This window comes from Rhinolophus sinicus, chromosome 8, assembly GCF_057876585.1.
Source record: "Rhinolophus sinicus isolate RSI-liver-muscle chromosome 8, RSI-T2T, whole genome shotgun sequence".
NCBI lineage: Eukaryota > Metazoa > Chordata > Mammalia > Chiroptera > Rhinolophidae > Rhinolophus > Rhinolophus sinicus.
The window spans coordinates 37,752,722-37,772,765 of NC_142508.1; the positions used below are offsets into that span (position 1 = coordinate 37,752,722).

General features: G+C 54.3%; 1 protein-coding gene across 2 annotated transcripts; it reads right to left on the minus strand.

Moving 5' to 3' along the window:
* Positions 1-1,576: 1,576 nt before the first annotated feature.
* MED25 (mediator complex subunit 25) lies at positions 1,577-19,360 on the minus strand. 2 transcript variants are annotated; one of them, XM_019741619.3, is made up of 18 exons: positions 19,080-19,360; positions 18,939-18,984; positions 18,344-18,468; positions 12,659-12,757; positions 12,183-12,303; positions 11,741-11,903; positions 11,487-11,617; positions 11,100-11,187; positions 10,813-11,006; positions 10,241-10,369; positions 9,709-9,794; positions 9,584-9,641; positions 9,349-9,456; positions 6,937-7,125; positions 6,491-6,562; positions 6,141-6,359; positions 5,628-5,808; positions 1,577-3,390 (listed from the first exon to the last, which is right to left on the minus strand). In XM_019741619.3, exons 1-18 carry the CDS (start codon positions 19,331-19,333, stop codon positions 3,146-3,148), a joined length of 2,508 nt encoding a protein of 835 aa, XP_019597178.2. In that variant the 5' UTR covers positions 19,334-19,360; the 3' UTR covers positions 1,577-3,145. The 2 variants fall into 2 exon arrangements, with proteins under 2 accessions (XP_019597178.2, XP_019597179.3); XM_019741620.3 differs by lacking the exon at positions 1,577-3,390 and adding an exon at positions 5,052-5,183 and having other exon boundaries at positions 19,080-19,350.
* Positions 19,361-20,044: the final 684 nt, after the last annotated feature.

A 20,044-nucleotide genomic window follows, 5' to 3' on the forward strand; every position in this document is an offset into this window, starting at 1 on the left:
GGTCAAAAAATGAAATGTTTCCAACCACTCACTCACCCAATTCCTACCTTCATGGACGCTCTGGGGATTTTGACAAGCTGGCATGCATTCTTAGCAGTTTTGCCTACCACATTTGCCACCTGAGTGCATTTTCACCAGTGACGGTTAACAGTGGCTAACAGCAGCTCTCCGGTGGGGAGAACTATGCTGAGCCTGCCAGCTGCTCAATCCTACGGGGAAGTCACTGTTTGACATATGGGGAAACTGAGGCTGAGAGAGAGACCTGCCCAAAGCTACAGTTAGTCAGTGCTGGAGCTGGATTTTAAACCCTAGTGTTCTAAGGTTTTCACTATTTCTTCTTCTGTGCTCCCCGAAAATAAGACCTAGGAGGACCATCAGCTCTAATGTGTCTTTTGGAGGAAAAAATTAATATAAGACCCGGTATAATATATTTTACCCGGTCTCATTATAGTAAAATAATACCAGGTCTTATATTGATTTTTGCTCCAAAAGACGCATTAGAGCTGACGGTCTGGCTCGGTCTCATTCTCGGGGAAACACGGTATACTTAAGCAGCTTTAGCAGTAGTTGGCACCCAGAGAAAAACTTTCCAAGATTTGCTCTGTTGGTGTTGGCTGGTTGTAAGAGGCACGTTAAGCACTTAATGCCTGCTGTCCTTACCTGGACTGTGAAATGTGGAAGTGAGTTCTATGTATCTAGATCTTTCCTCACTCTTTGGGCATTCCAATAACCCTGGGCTTGCTTGTGCTTCCCGTGAATAGATCAGTCCCTTTGGCTCATTTCACTGGGTGTGGAGGTAAAGAGGGAGGGCCTCACTGTCCGGAGATGGCCAAAGCAGCAACTGGGAACATTTCTTTCCAACCAATTTGTCCCAGACCCAAAGCTGTCTTTACCTGCAGAGCCATTTCCACCCCGGTAGAAACAGCACTGGCTGCTCTCCACTCGTCTTCTTCCCCTTTCGGCAGCTTTGGACAGGCGATCACTCTCTCCTCAAAAACACTCAAGCTTCCAGAACACACTTGCCTGGTCCTCCTGCCCAACCCTTACACGTGGGTCTTTCTCAGGGCTCTGTCCTTGTCCTCGTCTTCTCCTTCTTCCAGAGGTCGCAAAATGGCGGCCTGGTGGCCTCATTAGACCCACCAGCGGATTTTGTTTGGTCCTCACAGTGTTTTTTGTCTTTAATTTGAATGCCATGAGGCGGGGCAAGCACTCTCCAAGTTCGCCACAGTCCCCATCATTCCCTACTGTCTTACACCCGTCCGCTTCACACATTTCCATCACCTGCCTGGTCCCTGAAGCCATCTGAGTTTTCAGAAACCCCTGCTACACACACTGCCTGGAAAACCTCACCCACTTTCCCTTCGTCAACTACCAGCAGTCTGTCCTACTCCCTCTTTCTTTTGCGTCAGAATCACCTAGGGAGCTTGTTCAACGTCCCCGGCCTCCCTCCCTCCCTCCCCCAGACTCAATTCAACAGTTTTAGGGCAGGGATCGGAAACTCAAATGCCTACAGGAGCCAGGCGGGCCACATAAATGAGTGAACTAGCCAGGTATAAGAAAAGTCAACGGCCAGAAATATAATCAAATTGCATCTTTACTGAACTACGGTGAATGCATGGAACATAATACAAACATGTTTGATACTGGAGTTTATATTTCAAATTCAAAGTTGAAAAAATACAAATTTAAAAATAGATTTAATTATTAAAATTTTCTCTTTCGTAATTCTTTTGCTCCTTTGATTTGAAGCCAGAAGGCTGACGTCGACCGGTCCACACCAAGACATCAGCGTCAGGCCTGGGCTGGCCGCAGTGGGATGGGCACTTGAGAATTCAACCTTGACTCCTACGAACGGTGTTTCATTTGATTCAGTTTCATAACGGAAAACCGCTGTTCACAAGCGTGGGTACCTGCAAACTCAGAGATTCGGGACAACTACTGGAGAGCTGTAGGGCTGAGACCTTCCGGCAGTCACAGCGGGGAGCCAGCACCCTATTGCACTGTCGTTCAGTAACTACTCTTTGTGGTCTGCATTCACACGACCAACATTAACCAACAAAAGCAAACTGCACAGTGTTACTTCATTTTCATAAAGTCTGGATGCAGAGCCTTTGGGGGAATTTGGTCTTTAACCCCACAATTTGGGTAAATATGGTCCGGGCCATGAATCTCATTTTGGGAAACCAGCTGCAGCAAAGGAAAGCGAATCAGAATATTCCTTGCCAATGGCTTCCTCGTCTTTGCCAGGACTGGGCAAATACCGTTATACATTCAAGTAGCTGTTTGTAAATGTCCTTGCGGAGAAATAAGAGTGTTCAGGAGGGTTGTAACCTTGACCCGAAGTCTTTGACTGACCTCAGGGGAACCAAGGTGTGGCTTTTGTCTCATCTGAAATGAACCAACTACATTGATTTCAACAGTTCTGATTTCTTCCACACCATCGTGTGACAACCAGGTCACAGAGCTTCTGTGAAATACACTGGTCAAGTTCACCCTCATCCAGACCTTGGTTAAAGTACAGAAGCGCGACAAGGACGTTCACTGTGTATTCCATTTACTCTCAGCACAATTCAATTTCAGGTGATTGACAGAAGGACCTGACTTCTGTGTTCTTGCCAAATGTTGCCACCTTGGATTGTGGTGTCCTGACAAGTTCCCCTGTGACACAGATCATTAGATTACAACTTTCTGTAACTGTGCTTAGGAATTCTGACCAGTCTATGTGAAACTTTTCACTTGTCAATGCACACACACAAATAAGTCATTTCCCAGTGTGGGGCCTGCCTTGGCACCATGTCACAGACTTCTTCGGTCACATCAAAATGCTCAACTTCACAAATAAATAAAGCTAACGGGGTAGTAGTAGTAGTTCATGCGCAGGGACAGAAAAGGCCACAATTGATCTCTTTCAAGCAACTGGACTTGTAAATCTTCTGATTTCAACACACCGTGCAACGCAAATAAATGCCTGTTAGACTTTAATGGCCTAAACAGATGTGTGTTTCTGTCCAGGACACGTTATTCTGCTCCTTTATAAACTTGCCACCTGTAGGAGGTTTTAATGCCCGAGTAATTCTTTTCACGTCATTCTGGAACTGCATATGGCAGCCATGTCATTTCTATTGTTTGCTTTCCAAAGCAAACCCTACTGACATTTGAGGCCCTTTTTCAGTTCATTGAGTATCGCATCTCGTGTCTGTTCTGTATACTGGTCGAAGCTCTTACTGTGCTTTGATTCATAATGACGTTTCAGGTTGTATTCTTTCAACACAGACATGATTTTTTTGCATATTAAACACGTAGGCATGCTCTTCACTTCCACAAAGAAATAGTCTCGCTCCCATTTTTTCCGAAACACGGGGCCCTCTCGTTCTCTCTTTGGTTGTGCCACTTTTGATAGAGACATGGGTACAAGAAAGATTTCACTTCCTCTGCAGGCTACCACACAAACAACCACAGGGCAAGCCCAGTGACAAAGGTGGGGGAGCAAGAGGGAGTGGTGGGGACTGTGGCGAACTAGAGAGCACACACCCCATCGAAAGGGGCAGCTCCAGCCCGTTGTTGCTAGGCAGAAGGGCGGGCCCAGGGATGCCAGATCTTATAACTTGTCAAGAGAAGCCAAGACTGCTGTGTGTGTGTGTGTGTGTGTGTGTGTGTGTTTGTGTGTGTACACACGTGGGAGAGAGAATTATCCCGATTTTTACAACTAACTCATTAGGAAAAAATGCCACGTATGCTAACACAGGGAAGGCCAAACAAAACTCATCTGTAGAGTGGCCCATGGGCCACCAGATTGCAACCTCTCTCCTGGGATGGGGCCCGGGAATCGAATGTTAACCAGTGCCCCAAACAACGCGGATGCTGGTGGTCCAGGTGTGGACCACACTGAGCAACACTGGTCTCGAGTCTGACAACAGACAACTAACTGCCGCCTGGGAGGGAGACCACCCACGCGCCCCACACCCGTGTCTGTACCCAGCTGCCCCGTGACATCTCTGAGGACATCCTTCAGGTTCCTTGCCTCACATGTCCCAAACCTGTTTCCTGCCAGGTTTTCTATCTCAGGGACAGCCCCACTGTCCATCCCATCCAGAGCCCCGGAAGGTAGGTCTCTGACTAGGACCCAGGGCCTGCCCTCTTTCCACGTGAACTCGTCCATTGCTGTGGCTTCAACCACCAAACACACTGTCTCGTAAGGACGCATTCTGAGCTCCCAACGTGGCAGCTGCCACTTAGACATACCTTGGACCATTAGCACTCACTACTGGCTCCTTCTCTCAGTTCCCTAACTCAGGGAGGCCCCACTATCTACCAGCACCCAGGCCAGGTCCCAGGGGCCGACCTCAAACCACCTCCCCAACCTCCAACTTCCTTCCCCTGGCACCCCAGCCCCCAGCCCCAGTCCTTCTACTCCCGACTCTGCCCCCACCCGTCCTCTGGCATCTCCTCTCCCCAGAACCACCGCCCAGCCTCCTCCCTGCCTTTCCTACTACTGGCCAACCAAGGCCTGCCCCCTGCTGGTGGTCTCCAGTGGCTCTTAGATCCCCAGGACAAACCTTGAGCTGCTCAGTTTAGAACCTGAGCCCCCTCCCAACCTGGCACCTGCCTACCTCAGGCCCTCCCTCCCTCGTGCTCACACTCCAGAAGCACTGATCAACTTGCTCCCCAGGACACCCCAAGCTTTCCCCTGCCTTCGTGCATTCGCTTCTGCTTCCTCCACACCAGGGTGCCATCTGCCTCCTTCCTTCCTGGCCTCACCAACTCCTGCTTCTCTTCCAAGACTCTGCTGAGCCTGGCTGGCTCAGAGGCCTCTTCCGGACCCCTCGGTACCCTCTCTACCTCCACGAGAGCACGTGGTCCTATAAGCGCTTCCTGCCTGCCTCCGTGTCTCCCCAAGCCGGGCTGCACCAGACTGACTCACTGCCAAGGTCCCGGCATCACCAGCCTGGGGCCTCAGGGACGTCTGCTGAGGCAAGAACAAGGACAGAGACGTCTCTCCCCAAGTCTCCTCCTGCCCAGTCCTGGGGACGTCAGTGACGGGAGGCGGGGCATGTGTTAAAAGGAACTTTATTGGGTATTGGGGGTTCAGATGAGGTCCATGAGGATGTCGTCCTCCATGACGCTGGGCTGCAGGCCCGGCTGGGGGACCGGGCCCCGGGGACCCCCGCTCAGCAGCATCTGACCTGGGGGGCAGTGGGGAAGGGACTGCATCTCCCAGTAGTCCCTGGGGCCCTGGGGGGCCCTGGGGCTGCTTCCTCCCACCTCCTCTGGGAGTCCAAAGCACTGAGTTGTCTAGGAAGCCCTGGGGGTACCCATCAGAGGCACTTTCTGGCCCCATCTGGACACAAATGTGCTGTTTCCCATAAGCCTTTGGGAGCCCATACCGCAAAATACCTCTCTGGCCCTAAGACTACGATTCCCAGCAACCCCAGGAAGACACGTAGGAGGGGGATCATGGGGAGAGCTCTCGCCTTATGTCCTTGGTTCCCTGTCCCTCAGAGCCATGGGGGACCCACTCTTCCTGAATCCCAGGATTTTACTTCCCAGGAGCCCTTGTTCTTGGGGTTCCAGCCCAGGGGCTACTGGGAATCTCAGCCCAGACCCCGGCCTCCCCCAGACCTCCTTACCTGGCAGTGGAGCCCTCGGGGGAAGCTGTGCGGGCCAGGACTGAGTGGGTGGTGGGTGCAGAAGTGGGGGCCCCAGCTGGGGCTGCCCCAGACCCTGGTGCGGTGGGGGCAGCAGTGCAGGGGCCCCTGGTGGCTGGAGGTGGTGGAGGGAAGCCTGTGGTGGGGGCACCCCAGTCTGGGGCTGGGGAACAAAGAAAGCTGCTCAGAAGACCCCAGTGGGGAGACCCTGCCGCACCACGCGCCTCTGGTACAGAAGCTGCTCAGAGAATGTCTCATCTAGTGGTTTGTGGTGGGGGCGGTGGTGGTGGTGGGGGGCGGGTGTCTTTCTTCAAAGCAATCTTAGCAGAAACCCATGTAAGACACACAGAGAGGGATCAGTCGGCCGGGAGCATTTGGCGGGACTCCAGTCACACCCTTTGATCAACCCAACCTCCCTCCTCCGAAATGAAACGACTAGAATCATCAGGGCCCGGGACTCATGCTCCTAGTTGCCCCCCCAATCCCAAATCTCACCGGCGGTGGGTTGAGGAGGAGGCTCCGCAGTTGGGGGTTGGCCCCGGGGTTCTGGGGCCGAAGGATGGGTCCAGGAGGGGGTGGGCCGGGAGCTGCTCCAGGAGGACCTTGGGGGGCGCCTGGGGGGGCCTGGGCAGCACCCTGGGGCTGGGGCTGGCCTGCACCTGCAGAGGCCCCCACAGTGCCTTGAGGCTGGGGCTGTGGTGGGCGGAGCTGGAGCTAGTGGGAAGAGATGGGGGTGAGAGACAGAGACCCCAGACTCCTCAGTCTCCACAGCTGAGTCAGAACAACGGTGTCCTCTGGGCCGCACCCCCCCGCCCTGGCCCTGACCCTGCCGGGCTTGTCCTCACCAGATTCGGCGAGGGCCTTGCCTGGTCCTCCAGAATGGGGCCCAGCCCAGGGGGTGCTTGCTGTGCCCCCATCTGTGTGGGGAGAGAGGGAGCAGGTCAGGGATTTGGTGGGGAGTCCCCACGTTGGGGTGGATCTGAGCCCTGAAGGGGAACCTGTGAGGAGCTGGGAACGTTTCTGTTATGGGGGTGAGGGATCTGGAAGTAAACCTTACATTCCCACGTCCCCAGAAGGGGGCAGTGTCTCGGAGATTCCGTGAGGACACTGAAAACGGAGACAAAAGTGGCAAGGAAATGTGGGATGGCACTGAACCTAGACAGCCGTGTCGTGGGAGAGAGGCAAGTGCCTGGCACTGAAGCCCCAGGAGGGCCCCTGGGGATTTGGCTGTGAACTCTGAGGCCCTGGTGGGCAGGGGTAGGTAGGTACTGGAGAGGCCTGTGTCACTTACCCCACGCTGCTGCTCCAGTTTCTGCTGCTGGACCTGCTTGTGGTTGGTGATGACCTGCCGGATGCCGTTGACGAAGCCGCTCTGGTCGTAGGGGATGAGGCCCATGAAGATCTTCTTCTTGGACGAGTACAGGAGCATGAGCACGCGCACCTCGCAGGGCGCCGTGTGGGGAAAGTGCACGCAGCCCGCCTGCGGGGAGAGAATCAGAACTAGTCACACCCTGGAGGAGGAGGCATCCCACACCTCTCAGTTCTAGAAGGTTCTAGAAGTCCTTCAGGCAAGGGGTGGCGAGGTTTCTGCTGTGAAAGGTTGAGGAGACCAGACCTTTGCTTCAGGCTGCTCCAGAGGCAGAAACTGAGGGTCTTAAGGGAGAGCTGGGTGCCCAAAGAGCCAGGGTGAGGCTGGGGTTCTTGCTGACTTTGGGCAAGTGAAGAGGGAATGCCCCAGACATGGGGCTGGATCCCAGCTCTCCAACCTGGACCTTCTGCCTAACTTGTGGGGCTGCCCTCCCAAGGGCCACTGGGCGGGAGGGGGGGCTTTGCCACGGAGCTGACACCCGAAGCACGTGACCAATGGCAGTGCGGACACCACGACTGACCCAGGGGATCCCAGAGACCCTTCCGGGGTGGCCACACCCCCGGCCTCAGTGTCTAACAGTGAAAAGCACAGGCAGCAGCGCCAACATCACAGGTTTGTATGACTGGGATGCGTCCATACACACCAGCCATCCTGCCCGTGGCTGGACGCAAAGGAAGTGCCCAGGAAACGTGTGCGAACATGAAGTGAGGCCATAATACGCGGGCACTCAGAACAGGGGCTCCTAAGAGAGGAGGGGCTGACAAGGTTGAGGTCCCACCTCTGAGACCTTGGCCACGTGAGTTTACTTCTCGCAGCCTCGGTTTCTCATCTGAGGCAGATCCTGCTGGTTGCCCACCCAAGATCCATATGCCCTTCTGCCCTGTGCAGAGAACCCCGATTCTGTCTGGCGTAGCAACATGATCAGGCCCCTGTACACTGGATCTGGCCCAGGAGACGAAGGAGAATCCTGCTTGGGGGTGTGGGAAAGTGTCTGCTTTCCTGAAGAGAGGGAAATAAACGGCTGATGCCACGCTTCCGTCCTGCCTTCTTGCATCGTCATATAAGATTCCTCGCGCTTCGAGAGCCATCACGTGACCATAAGAGAGAAGCCAAGACAACCACAGAGATTTTGGCCCTGACGTAGGACTACAAAACTAACCCCAATAGCCACCCACCTCTGGATGTGCTGTTATGTGTCAAAAATACATGCCTGCTTGTACAATGCTTGCTTTGGGGACATCCCTCTCAGAATCCAGCTGCCATGCTGTGTGGAAGCCCACGCCACATGGAGATGCCAGGTGTAAGCCCTCTGATGGCCAGGCCCAGCTGCGCCCCCAGCTGACTGCCGGCATCATGAGAGTCAGTCTTGAATGTCCAGCCCATTCCAGCTTTCAGATGACCGTCTCAGCCACCATCTGATGGCAACCCCACGAAAGTCCCCAAGCGAGACTAGCCGACCCACAGAACTGGGAGAAAGGAATTGCTTAGGTCCCTGCCCCAATGATCTATTTGCTCGAAAAACTTTGCTGGTTTATGTTATGTGCATCCAGAAGCATTCCTGACCCTCTGGATCTCTGTAGAATTTTTCTGAAGATTCCATGAGGTAAGCCACCAAAAATCCCCTCTCCTGGAGGTTCACAGGAGGTACTCAGTAACCAGATCTGTTGCTATTTACCAGGCCCTCCCTCAGTGTTATGAGCTTAATTGTATCCTCCAAAATGACACACTGAAGTTCCAACCCCCACCCCAAACCTGGAAATACAGTCTTTGCAGATGTAACAAGTTAAGGTGAGGTCATTAGCGTGGGCCCTAATCCAATGACTGGTGTCCTTATAAGAAAGAAGACAGAGACACACAGGGAGAAGAACATCATGGGAAGATACAGACACAAAGGGAGGGCAGCCATGTGAGGATGGAGGCAGAGATGGGAGTTTTGCTGCTTGAAGCCAACAACGCCTGGGCTACCAGCTGCCAGAGGCCATAACGTATCCCTCCCCTGGAGCCTTTGGAGAGCACGGCCCTACCAACACCCTGATTGCAGACTTCTAGTTTCCAGAACTGTGAGAGAATAAATTTCTGTTGTTTTCAGCCCCAGGAAACCAATACACCCTCTGTCAGAGCCCACAACTTCTTCCCAATTGCTCCTGTCACATCTTGTCCCATTTTAACACAGAACCGACCTCCATCTTGTGCGTATAATTATAATACGAGCCAAGGCCCTGGCAGAAAGCTGAGGAGCCCAAGCTTACAAACCCGACCCAACCGTGAGCAAGGCTGCCTCAGGCCCAGCAGGACAGAGTGAGCACCCCCAGCCCCACGCAGCCCAGGACTCACGAAGCCATTGCCCATGATGCGGTAGAGGCCTTTGAGGGACTCCAGGTCCTTGTTGGTGAAATGGAACTGGACCATCCTCGAGTTCCGGAACAAAGGGCCCAGGGTGGTCTGGGGAGACACAGAGGTGGGGAAGTGAAGAGGGACCAGCAGAGGTGGAAGGGGGCAGGAAGGAATGAGGGAAGAGAGAATGGGCCAGCTGACGGACAGGGCTCGGGGGCTCCCGCGGGCCACTCACCAGCAGCTGCTGGGGGATCAGCTGCATGATCAGCTTTTGGGGCCACTGCTCAGTCTTCCTGGGGGACAAGGAAGGCGTCAAGAGGAGGCAACCCCAGCCCACCCGGCCCCCCGACAGTCACCTACAGGTTCTCGCCGTGATTCACGTAGACCTGGCAAGGCAGTGACCTCGTCAGCTTGGTGTTGGCGTCCACGGAGGCGGGTTTGGGCTTCTAAGCGGGAAAGATGGGTGCATGCCAGTGAGAAGTACCTGGGCCCCTGTCCCCTCGACCCCTCCTATTCTACCCTGGGAGCCCCAAAGCTTAGGACCTCCCCCAGTTTAAGTCCCAGGAGTCCTGGGTCCCTCCTCTAGACAATCAATCCCCCAATCCTCTAGATATCAAATTCCACTAATGTTGGGGCGCGTCCTCTTGCCCCAAATTGCACAACCCTGTCCCCTTGATGCCACAGTCCCCTGGACTCGGAATCTAAGACTTCTCTCCGTTCTTCACCAGTAACACAACTCTTACTACCTCCTTCGTCTTGAACTCTGGACTACAAATCCCATGCTTCCTGGGGACTATCCTCAGCACCACAAGTCTCACGACCCTGGGGGGCCCCTCCCCGCAGCCCGGCCCTATAAGATCCACAAACCCCACGGCTCCTCAAGCTGACTCACCTCCTGCCACTCGAGGACCCCGCTCCAGGCCAGCAGTTTGTTGGAGACTGACTGCTGCCCACCAAGGGCCGAAGCCCCCAGCTGGGCCGGGGAAGGGCCATTTACCCCGCCTGGGGCCACCGTGCCTGCCTGTCAGAGGGGAGGAAGCAGGGCAGGGAGGCAGGTCAGACCATCTCCTGGGAGAGGCTGTCCTGAGAGAGGGTACAGGCCAGCAAGATTGGGATGAAGGCGCCTTCTTCTGCCCCCCTGCGCCCAGAACACCATTCGGCTGTCCCTGGGACATAAATGCTCTGATCCTGCAGGATTCCGGGACACAGTCCCATGATGCCCTGGGCGGGCAAGAACCTGTGGGATCCTCAGAAGAGTCTTCACCACCAGGAACCACAGCCCCATGACTCCGTCCCCAGACCCACTAGTCTGTGTTGTCTATAGCACAAGGCCCATGAGCTCCTAAAGACCCAGAACACAAGACCCACACTTCTGGGCCCCCCTCAGGCAGGCAAATTGCTCGCCCTCTGCACTGTGCTAACCCAGGACAGCCAGGGGGAAGGAGTGGGGCAGCAGGCACCTACCATGGATGGTGCCCCCGGCTGTGCAGTGGGGGCCAGGCCCTGGCCAGGGGCCACTGTGGAGACCAGGCTGGGCTGGGAAGCGGAGGATGGCTTGGGAGCACCAGGAGGCCCTGGAGGCAGTGGAGGGGCCTGGGCCTGGCTGAAGGGAGGACCCACTCCTGGAGCCGCTTGCTGGAGAGGGTTTATGGGTGAGACTGTAGGAGAGACCCAGCGAAAAAGTGGGGCAGGTGAGTGCAGAAAGGTCTGGCTGGCCCAGGACCACCCCGCAATCTCGCCCCGGGACTCACAGCGCGGGCCCAGCCCAGCTTTCTGGTTCTTGGCGGCCTCCACTGCATTCTGGGCAGCCACTTGAGCTGCGCTCAGGTTCCCGGGGACCTAGGGACAGAGGGGAAGGGCCAATGAGGACCATGCACCGCCATTCTGGTGTCACATGGGGCCACATCACCCACGCCCACACAAGGTATCGGCACCCCAACTCCCAATACCGTGGGAGCTCACGACTCCCACTGCCCCTCAGGGACGTGATTCCTCAGCCCCTAGAGTCCCATCCTCCTCAGGTCCCCAGAGAGACTCCCATCACCCCTTAACCCCCAACATCCAACTAGGTCTCTCCCAAGGAGCCAGGGCTCTTGCAAGGCCCCAGAAGTGTGCTCCTTTCCTGGTGATGTCCATACCTGGTACTGCTGGGGCACGGGTGGCAGAGGCTGTTGGGGGGCTGCTGAGAGTGGGGTGCCCGAGGGTGGAGCTGGAGGCAGGGGGACAGGCTGCTTTGACTGGAGAGGGCCTGGGGCTGAGCCACCCCCGACTGAAAACCAAGGACAGACGGCCGCGCCCCGTGAGAAGGGATTTGAGAGGGGAAGGAAATCCAAGTCAGAGTGAGACAGCTGGGGAGACGCCCCCAACCCCCACATCGGCACCCGGGCCTCACCCGGCAGCACGAGCCCCCGCACCAGCACCATGTGCCGTGGGTCCTGGCTCACATCTGCTGGCGGCTGCAGTGGCTCCAGCATGGCCGGGGGAGCCGCCTTCTCGAACAGAAGCCGAAGGGCGGGCAGCTTCCGGGGAGACACGATCGAAAAGTGGATCCCTCGCTGCAGGAGAGGAGACAAGCAGTCAGGACAGGGCCGTAGGGGCCAACCCCCCAGGCTGCCACACACACGTGCTGGGCGGCCAGATGGCATGGGCCTTAAAACCAAATTCCCATCAGGCTCAAGGACAGGGACCCATGCAAACTGTATTAGCTGCCCCAGGGGGTTCAGGGGTACAGCTCTTCCAACAGGAGTAAGCAGAGCTGGCCATGGAGTCTGTGACCATTCTGTGACCCGGGAATCCAGCCCCAGCCCTCCTCCCTCAGACCTGGGAGTCCTCACCTCCCCAATCTTCTGCACGAGACTCTCCGTTGTGCACCCAGAGTATGTGGTGCTCTCGACAGCAGGCAGCAGGTACGGAGGCGAGTTACAGATAAGGAGGCAGACGCGGTGTGTCTGGCCACTGCCAGGGACAAGGAAAGATATGGAGCAGGAGGCAACAAGGGCCCTGAAAAGGGACCCAGACCCAGCACCAGCAGAGGTACAAATACTCTGCCCCACAGGAAGTCAGGAAGAATGGCTCCATTTTACAGCTGAAAACACTGAGTTCTTGACTTGCTCTAAGTTGCCCAGGAGGCAGGGGAAGGAGGCAGACAGACTCGCTTCCTGATGAGGCTATTGAAATGGCACCAGCCAGGGGACACCACCTGACTACAAGCCCCAACTTCCCAGTATGAGGCGGGGGATGGAGTCCCACACCAGGCAACGTGGACAGAGACCAACACAGGACACGAGCCCTACATGGCAGGCACACTCACATCTGCTCTCGCATCTTCTTGAAGTCATCAAACAGCTGCAGGGCGGTGCTGAGGCCTTCTGCAATGAGGCTGCAGCTCTCGCCACCCCCGCCCATGAACCTGCAGGAAGTCAGGCTGTCAGCCCCCGGGGGTCCCTGTGGCACCCAGGGTGGCTACCTCCCAGCCTCCACACCACACCAGGAGAGCCTGCACCCATGCCATCCCCTACCCTGCACTGGACTGTGTGCCTTTGGGATGATGGGACACTGCCGAGTTCCCTGCTCTGTCCCCCGTACTGGCTCAGCACCAGGCCCAGGGACATGTCATCAACAACTGAGTCCCTCTGGTAAGAGGCCATCAGAGAATGAAACAGGGAAAAGGCCTGAGATTCCGTGCTGTGCCCCAATTCCTGTGTACCTCCCCGCTCTGGGCCATCTCTCCATCATTAAAGCCAGCCTTTCCAGTCTAGTACAGAGGCCTCCTCTTCCCCAACAGTGCTTTGGGTTGAATGATGTCCCCCCAGAAAAGAAATGTTCAAGTCTTATCCCCTGGGACCTCAGAACGTGACCTTATTTGGAAATAGGGCCTTTATGGAGGTAGTCGGGCTGCAATGAGGTTCTTTGGATGGGCCCTCATCCAACATGAACGACGTCCTTACAGAAAGTGGGGAATGGGACAGAGACAGACATGCTCAGAGGAAAAGACAATGTGGAGACACAGAATTCCAGGTGGAGATCAGAGTGACACTGACCAGAAGAGGCAGTGACTGGAAGAGGCAGAGAAGGGTCCTCCCCTACAGGTTCCAGAGGGGGCCGAGCCTGTCACACCTGAGCTCGCCCTCCCAGATCCAGAACTGTAAGACACCACATCCCTGCTGTTCTGGGCCACCCAGTTTTTACTACCTGTACGGCAGCCTCAGAAAACTTATACACACAGAGACTCCGGTTTCTCCACCTGATCTGTACACAGGTCACCAGCGCCCATCTCCATGTGGCACGTGGAAGGCCTCTGCTACAGTGCAGCTGTTGCCATAATGCCTCAGATCACATGGTTGTGAGGCTGACCCTTTGCCACCAGGGACATCTGTGCAAACTGGGCCCCGCTCTGAGGACCCTTGTTGCCCTTAACTGCAGCTTGTGCCCTTGTCTGCACCTGTATCCCCCACAAGGCAGGACAGGGACTGAGTCCTCTCTTGCCCCAGCCTCACCACCACCCCCCGCCCCATGTCTGGCACGAGAGGTGCCTTGGGAAATGGTGTGAAATAAACGAAAGGCTGCAAATCCCATGATGTCCATCAAGGCCAGGACAGAGCCAAGCGCTCAGATGAATGTCTGGGGTCCATGTCCTCCTTCCCGCTCCATCCCTCTCAGGGTGAGCCCTCCAGAACGTCCCGTGGCCCTGGTCTTCAGATCCTGTCACACGTCCAGGACGCTGCCTGTGCTGTCTGCCCCACAACCACAGACCCTCTTCTTCTGGTCCAGGTGGAAACCCGGCTTCTCTCCTGACACCCAGACTAGTGTCCTCCTCCCGGAAGCCTGCCCCACCTGCCACCTGATTTTAGGGCCGTCCCTGATCATATCCCATGTGACTCCATACTGCCCCTGTCAGTGTTCCCTCCAGAGTCCAACTTCCATCCCCCGAGCTGGTGCAGCCCTCAGGGAGGGAGGCCGAGGGGTCTGAGCCATCTCTAGGATGTGCCCAAGGACACACAGGGCCTTGAAAAGACCTGTTGGCTAAGTAAGCGCAGCAGCAGCCTGGCCAACTGCCACCATGACCAAGTTCTCTGCGAGTTCTTCCCAGTTGCAGGCTTCTACCCTCTGCTCCCAATCTGCCTTGAGCACAGTGACCACTTCCTTTCCCCTCCCAGGGCACTCAGCCCATACCACTGCCCCATACCATCCTCCACACCCAATCCTCTTCTTCCTCACCATTGAGACCTGTCCTATATAGGAATTTTAATGTCACAAAGTTCAGGCAGACCCCAGTGAGTGCACCAACCCTGGATCCACCCAACTGACAGCTTTCTGTTCTGAAAGAAATCAAACCACGGTTTTCACAGGCCTTTCTGAGACTGAAGCCAAAAGTGCTGGGGTTGGGGGACCAGGGTGAGGGGTGTGGGGAGAGACAGGGACCAATTCCTTCAAACATCTGCGGTCTCCTTTCCGAGTGATGCAAGCGTTCTGGATGAGGTGGGAGCTGTACAGCATTGTGAGTGTCCTAAATGCCACTGAACTGTTCACTTTAAAATTATAACTTCCATTACGTGAATTACACCTCAATTAAAAAAGGTAGTTTGAGGGGAAACTGTGATTGACCAATCACTTTTAGATTCTAAAACTTGGTTTTTCCTTATTGAACACTGAATGTAAGCCATCTGCTACCAGATCAGAGAGACATGCAACAAATATTCGAAGAAATGAGAAAAACCTGAAAACGGGGAGCAGAAAAAAATATGGCCAGTTGCAAAATGTTTCAACTATCATAAACCTTATGATACACTTTAGTTCCAAATAAACCCCTCCATGTTACAGACACAAAGTAAAATAAAAATGAACTGAAAGGGTGCTGGGTGCTCTTACTGCTTCCCCATTCTCACTCCCCCTATTCGTCCTACCAGATGTTACATCCTCGAGTTTTTATCACCCATTTTCACGGGCTAGTAGGTCCCTGGAGGCCCCGGAGGTACTGGCCAAATGAATGAATTTGAACAGCAGTCGGGGCCAGGTTCCCCCGCCCGCCTGTCACCTCATGTGAACACCAGCTCCAAGAGGGCCAGGACCTTGCCTGTGTTGTGTCCCGACTCCTTGGTGCCTAGGACAATTTGCTCCACAAATGCCTTTTGAATGAATGAATGAATGAATGAATGAATGAACGAACGAACGAACAAACGAATGGATTGTCACAATGCCATGAAAAAGATTCTCAGGGCTCTTTTCCTTCTACCATATTCTCTCTGGCCCGAGTCACTAGCTGTAGGAGGCGGGGAAATTCGCCTGTTTTGTAAGAAAGGAAATGTGACATCAGAAATGAATCTTCCCAAAGCAAGGCCGTTTCAAAAATCACACTGCATGCTTTGTTCCTTAAATTCTGAACATTCCTGGAGAAGATAAGATTTCTCCAAGTGTGAACAAAACTTGCTGACTTTCCTTGTGACCGGCCTGGAACGTCACAGAAACTGAGTTCAGATGGTTATGTAGGACTCAATAAAAATGATGACTGTGAATGTAAAATAATGGCTTAAAATGCTTATCTGCCCAGTGGGAGGATTCCATGTGCACATACACGTACAAAGCTTTTTCAGTGGGTTAAAAGCACAGTGTATTAAGTTGATTTAGGGGAAGGATGGATATGCAATGAAGGTATTATTGAGAAAGCATTTCTCTCTTAGCTTCCTAGTGCCATTGAAATTTTTCAATAATGGGGTTTGACTGTTTTTCCTGACACTTAAACACCCACCAGAAGGTTTGGTTTTTTGGTGATTACCTTCCCCAGAGCTTTCGCTCATTCATTTACTCAGCCAAGGTCTCCCAAGGTCTTTTGGGCCCCAGGCCCCAGCTGGAAACAAACACCCACGGTCCCTGGACATTCACAGCCCAAAGCGGTGGCGCTGTGTCAGGGGAATACCTGGGAGTGACGGGGGCAGAGGAGGGATCAGCTGGCTGTTGCTCGAATCAGGAAAGGGACATTTGAGTTGGGTCTTTAAGCTTGTATAGGCATTTACCAGGGTGAATCAGAGTATGAAGTACGTTCTGGGCCTTCATTCCTTCACTCACTTTTTCAACAGTTTTCCTTCGGCCTCCCTTATACCAGGCCCTGTGCTGGGTGCCAGGGATTAGGGGTGTCAGACTGGGACTTGGGGCTCCAAGGACTCCCATTTAACATTATCCAACTCTTACGTACCACAGCCTATCCCAGTGGTCCTCAGCTGGGGCGGATTTTGCCCCCAAGGGGATTTTGACAATGTCTGGAGATATTTTTGTTCCACATAACTTGGGATGGAAGTGGCTACTGGCATCTGGTGAGTAGCGAGGCCAGGGATGCTACTGAACAACACACAGGACAGCGCCCCCCAACAAAGAATTATCTGTGCCAACAGTACAGAGGTTGAGAAACCCTGCTTTATCCTGATCATTAATTGTAACGACCATGAGGGGGAAACTTGGGTGTCAACTTTCCATTGAACGTTCAGCAGCCCACCTAGCACACACAGCCTGGATCAAAGCAGGCACTCAACAAACGTTTGCTGCATGAATGTACAAAGATAACAGCAGCCACGAAAGGGTGGTTTAATGAACTCCGACCACAGAGCAGACCCTGTGCTCAACACAGGATGAAGACTAGCTCCTGTCATCTTCCCAAAGTAGTGACCTGTGGACTACCGTTGTCCATTTGCAAACCAAAAAACCGAGACACAAAATGATAGCAAACCCTTAGGTAGCACTTAATACACACCTGGCTCTGTTTTAAATCATCAACTCATTTAATTCCCCAAGTAGCCCTATGAAGTCCCAGTAACCAGGCCCCCAGTGATACACACCTCCTGCTATTCACACCCATGGTATTTACACCCCCTCAAACCGTGAACAGGACTGACTTCTGTACCAAACAGAATGTAGCAGAAGTGATGGTGCGTGACTTCCAAGACTCGATCATAAAAAAACCTGTGGCTTCCTCTGCTCCTTCTGCTGGATTGCTCAGTTTGAGGAAAGCCAGGTGCATGTTGGGAGGACACTCAAGCAGCCCCACGGGGAGCCCTTGTGGCCTCCAGCCAATAGACATAGGGTGAGCCACCTTAGAAACGGATCCTCCGAAGACCCAATCAAACCACTGGATGCCTGCAGCCCTGGCTCATCGGTACAGCAACCTCACGAGAAACTCTGAGCCGGAACCACCCAGCTAAGCCACTCCTGAATTCCTCACTTACACAAACTGCATGAGATTATAATATACGTTTGTCATTTTAAGACACTATGTTTTACGGTAATCTCTAACGCAACAGTGGATGAGTAATACAATAAATAACTAATACAAGTAAAGATGCTCCTCAACTTAAGTCCAAAGAAACCCATTGTAAGTTGAAACAAATAAGTAAAAAATGCATTTAACCTACTGAACGTTATAGCTTTGTCTAGCTGGTTTCTACTGAACACGTATCGCTTTTGCACCGTCATAAAGTCGAAAAATCTTACATCAGGGACAGTCTGTACTATTAACACACTGTCTTTAGAGATAAGTTATATCGGGCACAGAGGTGGCAGGGACTCCTGAGTCTGGGAATTCTATAGTGATTTGACCCCCATCGATCTGCACCCGCAAAAGCCTACAATGTAAACTAACAAAATTCCATCCAAAGCACAGAGGCTCTTTCCTGGCCTAGCCCCACCCCTCCTGCACTCAGGCTTCAACGTGCCAATCTGAAAAAGGAGGGCTGGAGTAGAGACGGGAAACAGCAGACAGAAAGGGGAGAATCACACACGGAGTACCAAGTGCGTGCTGGCGCCCAACGCCTCTTTGACTGGGATAAGTTTTTTTCTACCAAACCTGATCGCAAAATCGTTGAGCACACAAAACCCATCACAGAAATGACATATGGACAAAAACAATCCCCCTCAATACTTTCAGCCATTCAATATGATCCCAGCCATCATCCGTTCACGGTTCCTCACAGGGTCCCCCAACCCACCCGAAGCACGAGGAAAAGCTCACTTAATGCCATCGAGCCAGGTGACAAACTCGTAAGCGCTGCTGGTGGGAGCGTGACACTGTACGTAGGACTCAGGAGCACAGTCCACCGTGTTGAACACGACGAGGCTGTACTGGGTCCCCCCATACTGGGAGGGGAAGGCAGTGGAACTTTTCATCTGGGACCTCAGAGAAGTCAGGGCTTCCAGCCCCTCCTTCCTGGGAGCCAGGAATCTGGACCCCGGCCCCTCCCCCCTCAGACCCGGGAGCCCAGGCCCCAAGCCCCTCCTCCCTCAGACCCGGGAGCCCAGGCCCCGACCCCCTCCTCCCTCAGACCCGGGAGCCCAGGCCCCCAGCTCCCTCCTCCCTCAGACCCGGGAGCCCAGGCCCCCAGCTCCCTCCTCCCTCAGACCCGGGAGCCCAGGCCCCCAGCTCCCTCCTCCCTCAGACCCGGGAGCCCAGGCCCCCGACCCCCTCCTCCCTCAGACCTGGGAGCCCAGGCCCCCAGCTCCCTCCTCCCTCAGACCCGGGAGTCCATGCCCCCGGCCCCTCCTCCCTGGGAGCCAGGAATCCGGACCCTAACCCCTCCTCCCTCAGACTCAAGAATTCCAAGACTCACGTCTCCCCCGAAGTCTGTCTCAGCAGGAGGACCACCATTAAAATACCTATGAGGGTCGGAGGTGAAAAGTGGGGGTCAGACAAGAGGCTGTGGAAAACTGAAGTCGGAGGGCGGGGCTGGAGACACGGAAATGGCACTCACTCGATGGCCGGGAGCAGGTAGTGCTTGCGGAGCCCCTCGAAGTACGGCCCCAGGTTGGCTGTGCCCTCAATCACAAACACGACGTCAGCCACCAGGCCCCCGGCACGGGCCGGGCCCTCGGACCCGGGGACCATGCCCCGCGAGGTAGACGCCACGGCCACCACAATCTCCGCGAGATGAGCGGAAGTGCGCCTGCGCCGCGCGCGCACCCGCGCCGGACGGCTTCGCTGTGCGGCTAATGAAACCGCGGCCATATTTATGCGGGGCACCCAAGGAGAGTTGGTTCTAGCTGCATCCTCGTTTCCATCCACCGCGTACAAGACTCAGATAGGGCATAGCGAACCACTTCGGGGCCTGATGCGGAAAACTGAATTACTGGCAGAACTGTCCAGAGCAAATACATTGGAAAGAGCAACGTCGGCCGTCATCTTTGAGCGTGGCACTTATTTCGACTCTAGTCTCAATGGGAGGGTCAGCAGACTTGGTTGCTAAGCAACGCGTACGCTGCCCTTGTTTTCTAACAAGATGAGGTTTCCAGTTAAGTTCTTTCTAGCTCAGGGGGGATGGGGAGTGTGAATGGTCCAATCATATCGTTCTTTAACGGGGTAACTAGGTAACGCTTTAAGGTTGTGGTCAACTTGGAAGGGAGAGCCGCTGTTCTCGCGCCCCCCCCCAGCCGAACGCTAACCCTAGTGGTGGTTGCTAGGCAACACCTGATAGTTGTTTTCTGCGAGGGGCCAGAAACTGGTCTACATTCCAGGTGGATTAAAAATGTAAATTAAACAAATGAAATCGTAAAACTAGCTCAAGGAATAAACACACTGTATAACCCTGAAGACTGGAAAGAGTTTCTTGCCATTACAGCAAAGTCAGAAAACGTAAAGTATTGATCAATTTGTCCGCCAAAGACTCCATAAACCAAGTTGAAAAAAATGTGATCAACTGGGAAAGTCATTGTACCATAT